This window comes from Macaca nemestrina, chromosome 5 (assembly GCF_043159975.1).
Source record: "Macaca nemestrina isolate mMacNem1 chromosome 5, mMacNem.hap1, whole genome shotgun sequence".
In the NCBI taxonomy this organism is placed as follows: Eukaryota; Metazoa; Chordata; class Mammalia; order Primates; family Cercopithecidae; genus Macaca; species Macaca nemestrina.
In genome coordinates this window covers 149,562,329-149,576,039 of record NC_092129.1, presented here as the reverse complement: position 1 = coordinate 149,576,039, position 13,711 = coordinate 149,562,329, and the positions used below count along the sequence as shown (strand labels likewise).

At 45.2% G+C, this 13,711-nt stretch overlaps 1 protein-coding gene across 3 annotated transcripts in view; it reads right to left on the bottom strand.

The window, feature by feature from the left end:
• Positions 1 to 2,396: 2,396 nt before the first annotated feature.
• Positions 2,397 to 13,711, bottom strand: part of LOC105474449 (VPS52 subunit of GARP complex) — a 27,875-nt gene continuing 16,560 nt past the window's right edge. For all 3 annotated transcript variants that reach the window (XM_071097203.1, XM_011729084.3, XM_071097204.1), the window contains 3 exons: positions 4,329 to 4,440; positions 3,985 to 4,103; positions 2,397 to 3,100 (listed from right to left, as the gene is read on the bottom strand). In XM_071097203.1, coding sequence (XP_070953304.1) covers positions 2,954 to 3,100; positions 3,985 to 4,103; positions 4,329 to 4,440 — 378 coding nt within the window. In that variant the 3' untranslated portion in view covers positions 2,397 to 2,953. The remainder of the gene's footprint in view (positions 3,101 to 3,984; positions 4,104 to 4,328; positions 4,441 to 13,711) is intronic.

The following is a 13,711-nucleotide window of genomic DNA, read 5'->3' as shown; positions in this document are numbered from 1 at the left end:
TGTTGAACATAAGACTTTGCTGTTGAACACGAAGTAAACGTTTCCCAGAAAGCCCAGTTTAAGGAAACAATTCAGGGCGAAGTGAGGGCACAAAGGTAGAGAAATAAAGGGAAATGATATCTCTTTAAAGGACAGAGATCCCTGAATAGCACTGGGGGCTGTTACAGCCCATGAGGACATCTCCAAGTCCTTCTATATAACACTAGGAACCCCTGTGCCATATACAGACACTGTTCTCAGAGATTAGCAGGGGGAAATAGGATAATGACACAGTTATGTCCTTCGGAATGATTCCAGATGCTTCTGAGTCTGTGAGGCCCCTGTGTCCGTCATCAGCAAAACAAGTGTGGGAGAAGTTTGAGGAGTTACGAGTTTAAGCCTGGGAATCTTAAACCACAGAGCAGAGGATTTTGGGCTGAAGAAACAGACCCTCCGCAGCTTCAGCGCGAAGAGGGCGGCGGGGGCCGGCGGTGGTGGGGGTGGAACCTCGCAGCCTTGGGAAGCGGGAGTAAGCCGCAGAGGCTGCGCGGGGGTTTGAGCGGAGCGTGAACAGCTCCTTCCCTTGATCATGCTGCCCTCCGGAGGTCAGTGTAGGCATCGCTGCTCCCTTTCACGCTAGTCTGTCTCTTCATCGTCTGTTCTGGATCACCCTGTCCAGAGAGACCGTTGGGTCAGAAGGTTCCAGTGGACCCCCGGGGCGAGCTTAATGTCCCTGAAAACTGCGTGCTTCAGTATCACTTGAATGCCCACCGGGTTCCGGAATCTCGAGCCTCCGGAGCTGTCCCTTTGCCCCACGGCTCACATTCCACGCGTCTGCCCCTCAGCGACTTCAACAACACGCGCTTTTCGGTCAGCTCTGAGGATTTGGGTTCTGCGACGGACAGGGGAAGGAAAGAATGAAGGCTGTGAAGAACCGTGGTGGCTGCCTGCACAGCCCTCCCCGCATGCGAGCATTAGTTGACTAAAGCCGTCTGTCTCGACAGTCTCCCCTGAGGGGTATCTGGGGACCCTTTCTTTGGGAAACCACGCTCTTTGTCAGAGTAGCTAAATGCCTCTCCTGTCCCAAATCTCATACCCTTGGCCTTTCTCCCGTCCTCGCGCTTAGGCTGGAGTCAGGTCAAATGCCAGAACATCTGGATGCCCCAAGAGTGACACCTGGGAGTGGGTGGCCAAGAAAGCAGCAGCGGGAAGGGAAAGTGGAGGAGCAGAGGATTCCCGGGGCTGGCGTCTGGGGTGAGCTCGCGGCCCCTCAGAGCCTGGCACACCGCCGCCTGGCATCCAGCAGGTGTGAGGGAACGCATAGCGCAGTGAGTCAGGCGGTGTAAACCCTGAATAACGCGGAGCGGGTGAGCGGGGCAAGTGCGAGGTCACTTAAGGACGCAGTTCTGGCCCCGCCCTCAAGACACGCCTGGCCAATCAGAAATCGCTGATTCTCCAATCCTCTCCGCCTGTGCTCGCCCTCCTCTGCACTTCGGTCTCAGGCGCAAACACTTTCAAAGTCGCTAGGCCAAAGCGCTGAGATACGGCTTCCCAAGCCAATCAGAGAGCGGCTCTCAGATATGGGGCGGAACCCTGAAAAGGCGAGAGCTGAGATCCCGCTCCTTTCTGCCTTACCACGCCACCTCCCGCGTCCGCCAATTAGGAGAGCCCGGAGCCGGACCCGCTCTCAGCCTCAGCACGCAGCAGCCTCCGCTCCGCGGCGGGTGTGCTCGGCAGACTCACTCAAGACACCTCCGGTCGCCGGCGGTCTAGACCCGCATCCGGAGGGCCTAAGGCGGGGAGTAGAATCCGCTTTCTTTCCACCACTCTCCAGGGACCTGGGAAGGGAATGTTTAGGCCGTGGGGGTGGAGGAGACAGGAAACATCCCCAAATTACCATTTTTCCTCAACTGCACCTTTCCTCTTAGGCCTTAAAGGGGTCCCTGTGTCTCTCCAGTCTAGAGCCTAAAGTCAAACGAAGCGTATAGGCATGGGCAGCAGGAAGGCTCCAAGTCAAACAAATAGATGACATGGATGAATTTTGCCTCGTCTACCCCTGCCCCAGCGGTGTGGGTGTGGGTTGGCTGCTGCAGCCCAGGAGGCAAGGGACTGTGACAGCCACAACCAGAGGAGCTACGGAGCTGCTACAGAGGAGGGATTCCAGAGTCAGCTTGGGCTTGTCCCAAGGGAGCCCTCGAGATAGTGTCTGGGGCTGCGCGGCCTGGTTCTCAGCCCTTGCAGCATCTGCTTTAGCCAGGGGCCACCTTCCTCCTCTGGCCTGGAAGTAGCTAGAGGTTAGAGGTTACACCCGCCATAAGGGATATAAGCCCATGAAGCAGTCAGAAAGGAAAGGTCACTCTAGAGATGGGGCCACCTTAAGGCCTTCAGGAGGAAGGAGAAAGGAAATGGGAGAAGTGTCATGTCATATTAAATATTTATTTTCTGCATACCGACTTGGGATTAATTCTTGAGCCAGGAGGGGAGGGGTTAGTGTTCAAATTGCTGAGATCTCAGGTCAAAAAACTACAGAAATCACTTTGAAAAACACAATGACAGAGGCAGTCACCCCTTGCCAGCAATTCCAAGAGCTGAGGCTTCATGCCTCAAGACATGGTGACTAGTTGAGTGAACCAGAGATTGACGCAGTGAAGGTTTTTACAGGGGAAGAAACAAGCCTTGGGTGTATGGGAGCAGGAAAGGAGGGTGACAGACTGGAGAAATGATAAAGGCCATTTTGGAAGCCCACAGGGAAGTGGTCTTGGGAAACCTGAAGACACTGGGAAATTTAGACGGCCAAGGAGATCCAGCTTATCCTGTTGGGCAAGGTGCTGGGAGGGAAGGCAGGTAAGCCATATTAAGGGCCTGGGAGGCAAGGGAAAAACTGGAAAGGGGACCCCCAGGTGAAGAAGGGTATGGAATGGGGTGCAGAAGTCCATGGAGATGACTGGCAGATCTCAGGGTGGTTTCCGGCACATCAGAAGTTGGGCTTATGCTTCTTGAGCTCCACCATAAGGTGGTGAATGTTGATGAGCTCAGCCCGGGCAGGCAGGGCTCGGAGCTGTGGCTGGGACAGCACCCGGTGGAAGCGATGATAGACCTGGATCAGCTGGGTCAGCGCTCCCTGGTCAAAGAAAGTCATTGAGGGATCAAACTGTAAAGTGGTGCTAATAGTAATGATTAAGAATCAGGTTAGGGCCGGGCGCGGTGGCTCAAGCCTGTAATCCCAGCACTTTGGGAGGCCGAGACGGGCGGATCACGAGGTCAGGAGATCGAGACCATCCTGGCTAACACGGTGAAACCCCGTCTCTACTAAAAATACAAAAAACTAGCCGGGCGAGGTGGCGGGCGCCTGTAGTCCCAGCTACTCGGGAGACTGAGGCAGGAGAATGGCATAAACCTGGGAGGCGGAGCTTGCAGTGAGCTGAGATCCGGCCACTGTACTCCAACCTGGGTGGCAGAGCGAGACTCCGTCTCAAAAAAAAAAAAAGAATCAGGTTAGGCAGCCAGGCGCAGTGGCTCACACTTGTAATCCCAGCACTGTGGGAGGCCATGGCGGGCAGATCACGAGGTCAGGAATTCAAGACCAGCCTGGCCAACACAGTGAAACCCCATCTCTACTAAAAAATACAAAAATTAGCTGGGTGTGGTGGCAGGTGCCTGTAATCCCAGCTAATTGGGAGGCTGAGGCAGGAAAATCACTTGAACCCGGGAGGTGGAGGTGGAGGTGGAGGTGAGCCCAGATCGTGCCACTGCACTCCAGCCTGGACAACATAGCTAGACTCTCTCAAAAAAAAAAAAGAAGAATCAGGTTAGGGCTCATCCAGCACTTTGGGCACAGCTAGTAACTGAAGACCAAGGGTAACTTAGATGATGCTGAGCCCAGCAAAATGATGGGAGAAAATAATAAATGATGGGGTAACTTAGATGATGCTGAGCCCAGCAAAATGATGGGAGAAAATAATAAATGATGGGGTATCTGAGTGGGGGCTGGGACTTGCAGGTCACCTGAATGATACTGGTGCCATTTCTGAAGTTGGTGAAACTCCGCATTACATCCTGACTCAGAGATTCCACTGAAGATTTCCAGGAACTACCAAAGCCACGGATCAGCTGAGTTACCCGGGCTAATAGCAGGAGGAAAGAGAGTGTCAGAGACGGATCTGGCTGATCTTCAACTCCACTAAGTTCTCCCCAAGGTATAGCCATCCTTACCATCAAACCCTCTTTTCTGGTATTCTCTCAATCCAGTCTTTCATACTCTATTCCCCCACCATGTAATCTGCATCCTTTCATTTTTCTTTTCCACTTCCCTTACCACTGACCCCATCATTACCGCATTTTCCTCATACCTTCTTCCCCTCGAAGTCGCTCAGCCTGTCCACGCTCAATCAAAGCCTCAGCCTCCTTCACAAATGCCACTAAACCCCCAAAAGGGGGAGACAGCAACTCTTCAATGAATTCCTGGAAAGACAAACACATATACACAGGTGTCCTGGTGTCAGCAGATTTGCCCAATTCTGGCATCATGACTAATGTAGATCCGTGTGAATGGCATCTTTCAGCTGCTGCAGAAGTGAAGGAAAATTCTCTATGGAGAAAAATATCCTCAATCCTAATTTTGGCCCATACAATTCCCCTGGTTAAGATCAAACAATGAACTCAAAGATAACTAGACACAAAAGAAGGGCAGCTACCAAGAGAGTCAGCAGACACAATAAGCAATAGCTGCTGACCTTAGAACTATCAGATACAGATAGCAGTTGCACTGTTTGCAATGTCAGAAGTTAAGGATAGGCCAGGCACGGTGGCTCACACCTGTAATCCCAGCACTTTGGGAGGCTGAGGCGGGCAGATCACCTGAGGTCAGGAGTTCAAGACTAGCCTGGCCAACATGATGAAACCCCGTCTCTACTAAAAATACAAAAATTAGCTGGGCATGGTGGTGGGTGCCTATAATCCCAGCTACTCGGGAGACTGAGGCAGGAGAACTGCTTGAACTCAGGAGGCGGAGGTTGCAGTAAGCTGAGATCGCGCCACTGCACTCCAGCCTGGATGAAAGAGCAAGACTCTGTCTCAAAAAAAAAAAAAAAAAAAAAAAAGAAAAGAAAAAGTTAAGGATGTAAAAATGACCAATTAGTAAGAACTATTAGGAATGAACAGACTTGAAAAAAGGAAATTTTTTAGATACGAAAAGCCAATTTTAGAAAGTCAACAGATTAACAAGAATTATACAATGAACTACAATTTATAACTGAAGAAAGGACTCAAAATGTAGCACAGACAGAAGATAGAAAATTCTGAGATAGTAGGAGATACAGAAATCTAATTAATGTATCTAGGCACTGAAATTGATGGCTACTAACATCACAAAGAGAGCCAAGAAGACATTATGCGCTTCCTGATGGAAATGCATACCACTACCTCTCAAATATCCCTGTAGAAAAAAAAAACTAATTTAAATCTGATCAAACCTTTCCATCTAATTACACATTTATGAGAAACACACCAGACAGAGGAACAGTTTGGCCACACCATGGAATGCAGTCAGCAAAATCTAAACTGTACATCATTCTAGATGACAAATGACTTAGTAACTCAGTTTCTTCCACAAATAAATTGCAGAAGAGAGGAGGTTAAGATGGAAGGGAAATCTATAGATTAAAAAAAGACACATATATGGACTTTATATGGATCCTGATTTGAACCATAAAAATCATTTATGAAGGCTGGGCGCAGTGGCTCATGCCTGTAATCCCAGCATTTTGGGAGGCCGAGGTGAGTAGATCACCTGAGGTCAGGAGTTTGAGACCAGCCTGGCCAACATGGTGAAATCCTGTCTCTACTAAAAATACAAAAAAGGGCGTGGTGATGGGTGCCTATAATCCCAGCTACTTGGGAGACTGAGGCAGAAGAATTGCTTGAACCCAGGAGGCAGGCAGATGTTGCAGTGTGCTGAGATCGGGCCATTGCACTCCAACCTGGGGGCAACAAGAGTGCAACTCTGTCTCAAAAAAAAAAAAAAAAAAAAAAAATCATTTATGAAATAACTGGGGAAATCTGAATAGTAGTTATTTTAAATAAGATAATATTTTTAAGTGTGATAATGTAGTTTTTAAAACCATTCTGTTACCAGGTGTGGTGGCACACACCTGTAGTCCCAGTTACTTAGGAGGCTGAGGTGGGAGGATCACTTGAGCCCAGGAGTTCGAGGCTACAGGGAGCTGTATCATGCCACTGCACTCCAGCCTGGGCACTATAGCAAGGCCCTATCTCAAAACTAATTTTCTTAATAAAAAAGAAAAACATTCTGATACAGATGAAGTGATAATAATGTATAAGATTTAATCCAAAGTAACCGGGGGACACAGAAGGAGGATAAGCAATAGGTGTTGGTATAGATGAAACAAAACTGTCCATGAATTGTTATACACAGAATATCACTGATGGTGCCGGGGGGTTCACTATGCTTTTCTAATAGCATATTGAAATTTCCCATAGCCGGGCACGGTGGCTCAAGCCTGTAATCCCAGGACTTTGGGAGGCCAAGACGGGCAGATCACAAGGTCAGGAGATCGAGACCATCCTGGCTAACACGGTGAAACCCCGTCTCTACTAAAAAAAATACAAAAAACTAGCCGGGTGAGGTGGCGGGCACCTGTAGTCCCAGCTACTCGGGAGGCTGAGGCAGGAGAATGGCGTAAGCCCGGGAGGCGGAGCTTGCAGTGAGCTGAGACAGCCTGGGCGACAGAGCGAGACTCCGTCTCAAAAAAAAAAAAAATTTCCCATAATAAAACGTTAATTTTTGTTTAATGTAAAAGGGAGATTCAAACAAAAAAAACCCATAAAAACAACCCAGACAATAAGATCTGGTAAGAAGAAAGTGAAATTATTATTCCATTTAAAAATAAATTATTAATACAAAAATTAGCCAGGTGTGGTAGTGCATGACTGTAATCCCAGCTACTTAGGGAGGCTGAGGCAGGAGAATCACTTGAACCGGGAGGCAGAGGTTGCAGTGAGCCGAGATCATGTCACTGCACTCCAGCCTGGGCGACAGAGCAGCAACTTGTCTCAAAAAAAAATATATATATAAATATATATATATTTATATATATATATATATATATATATATATATATATAATTGCATCTTTTCTATTCTTCCCTCAAAATATTCACTTATATACACTGATGGTGTCAGATAACTAATGTGAGACTAGGGAGATATGCTGCAAGGAAGGATCTTTCTATAATCAAGGCATCATTGTGATGTGATTTTGGACAGAGATTAAATAACCAAATTCAACCTATTACAGTTGTCTAAATGCAATCTCACACACACATATACAACAACAGTGCAGCAGTGTAGTGTGGGGCACAGGGAGTGGACTGCCAAAGAAAAGTTGAACTAACAGTGATAACCCCTGCTATGCAGTAGCCATAAATTACATGTGTTGTAAGCATGATATATACACCTGATTTTGAAGACTTCATATGGGAAAAAATTTTAAGTATATCTTTTTTTTTTTGAAACAGGGTCTTGCTTTGTCACCCAGGCTGGAGTGCAGTGGCACAATCACAGCTCACTACAACCTCGACTTTCCTGGTTCAGTGATTATCCCACCTCAGCCTCCTGAGTAGCTGGGACTAACAGGCATGTGCCAACACGCCCCACTAATTTTTTTTGTATTTTTTGTAGAGATGGGGTTTCACCATGTTGTCCAGGCTGGTCTCAAACTCCTGGGCTCAAGCGATCCTCCCTGCCTTGGCCTGTGCTGGGATTACAGGTGTGAGCCACCGTGCTGGCCTCAGTACTATTTTTTATTGATTATATGTTGAAATAATAGTATTTTGGATGTAGTGTTTTAAAAAATTATTTCATCTGTTTCTCCTTTCTAATGTAGCTTCTAGAAAAGTTAAAATTATTTAAGTGGCTCACATTTGTTTCTCCTTACTTTTTAATGTAGCTTCTAGAAAATTTAAAATTATTTACGTAGCTTCTAGAAAATTTAAAATTATTTACGTGGCTCACATTTGTGGCATGCATTATATTCCTATGGGAGTACTGGTCTCGACTTGGATGAACTTTAAGCTTTCTATTACACAAAAGACAACACATTGATAGCAGAGGAGTGACCAGAGGGAAACAGTGCACTGGGCTTTAACAATCTTTCCTACATAGTATCAAGCAGCAGCCAACCAAAAAAGGACTAAAAGCATTGATGGCAGCTGGCCAGTCTCTCTCTATACCTGGCAAATCTAGTGACAAATCCCAGCTGCTCTCAGCAGAAACAACTGGTTTAAGTGCATCTTTGTGGTGCCTTAATCTCCTGCAATTATCCCGCCTCAGCCTCCCAAGCAGCTAGAACTACAGGTGCATGCCACTATGCCTGGCTATTTTTCTTTTTTTTTTTTTAAAGAAATGGGATCTCAGCCGGGCATGGTGGCTCACACCTGTAATCCCAGCACTTTGGGAGGCAGAGGCGGGTGGATCACGAGGTCAGGAGATCGAGACCATACTGGCTAACATGGTGAAACCCTGTTTCTACTAAAAATACAAAAAATTAGCCAGGCATGGTGATGGGCACCTGTAGTCCCAGCTACTCGGGAGGCTGAGGCAGGAGAATGGCGTGAACCCAGGAGGCAGAGCTTGCAGTGAGCCGAGATCGCGCCACTGCACCACTCCAGCCTGGGAAACAGAGTGAGACTCTGTCTCAAAAAAAAAAAAAAAAGAAAGAAATGGGGTCTCACTATGTTGCCCAGGCTGATCCCCTCAAACTCCTGGGCTCAAGAGATTCTCCTATCTCAGCCTCCCAAAGTGCTGGGATTACAGGCATGAGCCACAGCGCCAGCAACAATTCTTTCAAAATCAGGAATAGGAAAAGGGTTCTCACTATCACCTTTCTATTCAGCTTCTAAACATCATCCTGGGAGTGTTAGCCAATAGAATAAGAAATCAAAAACATAAGACATTAAAGACAAAAGATTAGAAAATATTTATTCCTAGTAGGACTAAACATACATATTATGCCCAACTAAAAATATGGCAAATGACTTACAGTGTCTTTGTGCTGAAAATTTAAAAACGTTATCAAAAGGCATTAAAAGATTATCTTAAAAATTGGAGAAGGAGGCCAGGTAGAGTGGCTCAGGTCTGTAATCCCAGCATAGTGAGACACTATAAAAAATTAAATTTTTAAATTTTGTATTCTCACAGAAAATTAAAAAAAATTTTTTTTAATTTAAAAATTTTTTTAAAAAAGGCAAGTGTGGTGCTGTGTGCCTCTAGTCCTAACTACTCAGTAGGCTGAGATAGGAGGAGCTCTTGAGCCCAGGAGTTCAAGGCTGCAGTGAGCTATGATTGTGCCACTGCACTCCAACCTGTCTCAAAAAAAAAAAAAAAAAAAAATCACAAAGTATCAATTCTTCCAAATTAATCTATAAACAATGTAATTCTAATCAAAATCATTAAAGACTTTTTAAAATGTGAAAACTTGTCGAGACCAGCCCGGCCAACATGGTGAAACCCCGTCTCTACTAAAAATACAAAAATTAGCTGGGCGTGGTAGCACATGTCTGTAATCCTAGCTACTCAGGAGGCTGAGGCAGGAGAATCACTTGAACCCAGGAGACAGAGGTTTCAGTGAGCTGAGACTGTGGCCCTGCACTCCAGCCTGGGTGACAGAGTGAGACTCTGTCTCAAAAAAAAAAAAAAAAAAAAAAAAAAAGGAAGAAAAAGAAAAGATTTTCTATAAATGGTTCTGGGCCAACCATCCACATAAAAAAATGAAATAGATCCCTACCTCACATCATACACAAAAATTAATTCCAAGTAAATTTCAGACTTAAAGGTAACAACAAAATTCTCTCTATATATTTGCTTATTCTCTAATTTTATTATTATATTTTTTTGAGACAAGGTCTCGCTCTGTTGCCCAGGCTGGAGTGCAGCAGCGCAAACAGGGCTCACTGCAGCCTCGACCTCCCAGGCTCAAGTGATCCTCCCACCTCAGCTACCTGAATAGCACAGACTACAGGTGTGTGCCACTATGCTTGGCTATTTTTTTTTTTTTTTTAATTTTTTGTAGAGATGAGGTCTCACTATACTGTCTAGGCTGGTCTCAAACTCCTGGCTTCAAGCAGTCTTCCTGCCTTGGCCTCCCAAAGTGCTGGAATTACAGTCTTCAGCCACTGCACCCAACCAAAATTCTACAATATTAAGAAGAAAATGTAGTATAATATTTTTCTGGCCTTGGAGTAATAAGGAATGTCTTTTTTTTTTTTTTTTTGAGACGGAGTCTCACTCTGTCACCAGTCTGGAGAGCAGTGGCACAGTCTTGGCTCACTGCAACCTCCACCTCCCTGGTTCAAGTGATTCTCCTGCCTCAGCCTCATGAGTAGCTGGGACTACAGGTGCGCACCACCATGCCCAACTAATTTTTTTGTGTTTTTACTCGAGACGGGGTTTCACCATGTTGGCCAGGATGGTCTCCATCCCTTGACCTTGTAATCCACCCCCACTCGGCCTCCCAAAGTGCTGGGATTACAGGCATGAGCCACAGGTGAGATGGATAGTGGCTGTAAGCCCAGCACTTTGGGAGGCTGATGCGGGAAGATCACTTGAGGCCAGGAGTTTGAGACCAGTCTGGGCAACATAGTGAGACTCTGTCTCTACAAAACAACAACAACAACAAAAATTAGCTGGGCGTGTGGCACACACCTATAGACCCACTTACTTGGGAGGCTGAGGCAGGAGGGTTGCCTGAGCCCAGCTGGTTGAGGCTACAGTGAGACATGATCACACTACTGCATTCCAGCTTGGGTGACAGAGCAAGACTGTTACTAAAAACAAAGACATAAAAATGAAAGACAGATAAATTCAATCACATTAAAATTCTAAATTTATTTCATCAAAAAGCAACATTAAAAAAACAAAGGTTGGACGCGGTGGCTCATGCCTGTAATCCCAGCACTTTGGGAGGCTGAAGTGGATGGATCACCTGAGGTCGGGAATTCAAGACCGGCCTGGCCAACATGGCAAAACCCCATCTCTACTAAATATACAAAAATTAGCCGGGCATGGTAGCACACACCTGTAATCCCAGCTACTCAGGAGGCTGAGACAGGATAATTGCTTGAAGCTGGGAGGCGGAGGTTGCAGTGAGCCGAGATCATGCCATTGCACTCCAGCCTGGGCAACAAGAGTGAAACTCCGTCTAAACAAAAAAAAAAAAGAGGTGCAAGGATCTCCATAGAAAGACCCTCATCTCACCAAAAAAAAAAAAAAAAAGGTAAAAAGATACATACTAAAAGATAATCTGTAACCTATATATAATCAACAAGATTAGTATGTAGATGATACAAAGAACTCTTATAAATCAAAAAATACCAGCAGACTTATTTTTTTCTTTATTTTTTGAGAGAGTCATGCTCTGTAACTGAGGCTGGAGTACAGTGGCATAATCTTGACTCACTGCAACCTTCACCTCCCAGGTTCAGCGCCCTTGAGGAGCTGGGACTACAGACATGTGCCACCATGCCTGGTTAATTTTTGTACTTCTAATAGAGACAGGGTTCTGCCATGTTGGCCAGGCTGGTCTTGAATTACTGGCCTCAACTGATCCATCCACCTCAGCCTCCCAAAGTGCTGGGATTACAGGTGTGAGCCACCATGCCCAGCCACAACCCGATTTTTAAAAGGTCAAATGCTATGACAGCCATTCTACAGAAAAAAAAAAAGATGGTATAGTTGTGGTGATGCTCCTCACACAGAGCACCAGCTGCGGGGAGTCTGTCCCTTGCAGACCCCTGACCCGGCGACGGATGAATGAAGTACACTGACACAGATATTCTGCTTTGCCAGTCCAGCTGAGTGTGTCCAGGCTGCTTACAAACTCCCTGTAGAGTACTGTAAACAGTTGCGATGGCAGCCCTGACCAGCTAGTGAGACTCTCATTTATTCAGTAAAGATTAATTGACAAAGACTTGAGTCAACACCACTACAGGGTAACTGACACTGTGGACTTCCTGAGTAGAAAGCAGTTAAGCACCTGCGGTACATGAAAGGTTAGTCTTAAGACCACATGAGTAAACAAGCTAGCTAGCTAACTTCCCCACATTCCTTTGTTATTACTCTAATTTATTTAACTAAAGGTAAAGATCAAGTCGCCTTCAACCATATCTATTACTGAAGTTATGCAAACTCTCAGGCCTTCGAAGAGGGTTTGTGGCTATCATAACTAATATTTTTCCTACCAGCCTGACTGAACCCCTACATATAGTTACTAAACATTTGAAATGATACTCAATGTTATTAGTAATCAGGAAATTACAAATAAAGACCCACTGAAATACAGGTTGAGTATCCCTAATCCAATAATCTAAAATCCAAAATGCTCCAAAATTCGGAAGTTTTTGAGTATCAATATGATGCTCAAAGGTAATGCTCTTTGGAGCATCTCAGATTTCAGATTTTCAGACTACAGATGCTAACCAGTAAAAATAATGAAAGTAATCCAAAATCCAAAAAAACTCAAAATCTGAAACATTTCTGATCCCAAGCATCTTTAGCAGCATCTCTGGTCTCTTAAAAAAAAAAAAAAGAAAAAAATGGCAAAGATCTGGTAATACCACATGTTGGAGAAAATGTGGCTCAGAAGGAATTCTTACATATTGCTGGTAAGAAGGAATTACTTAGGAAAACAATTTATCGTTGTCTTATAAAGACTAATACTGCCTATCTTATAAACAGCAAAAATACTGTCCTAGGTTTATACCCAAGAGAAACTTCTGATGAAGATAATCAGTATCTATGTGTGCTAAAAGACATGATTATTCATAAAACAATGCTCACAGAAGCAAGAAACTGGAAACAATCCATTTATAGAATATGTTTAATCACACAAGTCATATATGGCAGTGAAAAAGAATGAGCTATAGCCATATGCAATAACATGACAATATTAGAAAAATTATGCATGAAAAAAATCCTGTGATTCTGGGGATTTTTGTTTTGCTGTTTGAGACAGGGTCTTGCTCTGTTGCCAAGGGTAGACTACAATGGCATGATCACAGCTTGCTGTAACCTCGAACTCCTGGATTTCAAGTGGTCCTCTCGCCTTTGTCTCCCATATAGCTAGAATTACAGGTGCACACCACCATGCCTGGCTTTTTTTTTTTTTTTTTTTTGCCTTGCTGTTTTCTTGCCTTGTCTCATCAGTGTTTATATCATTAAAAAATAAAACAACCCAGTGCAGTGGCTGTTTTGTTTTTTAATGATATAAACACCCACGAACACACCACACAATCCAAGAAGTAGCAGCTTGGCAAAAGCCACTATCAAACTATGAAATCCTCCTGAAACTATCCCTGTGCCTCTCATGCACAGGTACTCGTTGATCTAAACGTTGCATTTATTGTACTCCTGCTTTTTTCCCCCTTTTGTGTGTGTGTTCTTGCTTTTAAAAGTAGAGCTATATATATGCCAAAACAAAAATTCATTCTGTTTTTCAGTGTCATTAAAAACAGAATCTGGGCCGGGTGCAGGGGCTCACGCCTGTAATCCCAGCACTTTGGGAGGCTAAGGCGGGTGAATCACCTGAGGTGAGGAGTTCACGACCAGCCTGGCCAACATGCTGAAACCCCATCTCTACTAAAAATACAAAAAGTAGCTGGGCATGGTGGCACGCACCTGTAGTCCCAGCTACTAAGAGGCTGAGGCAGGAGAATCACTT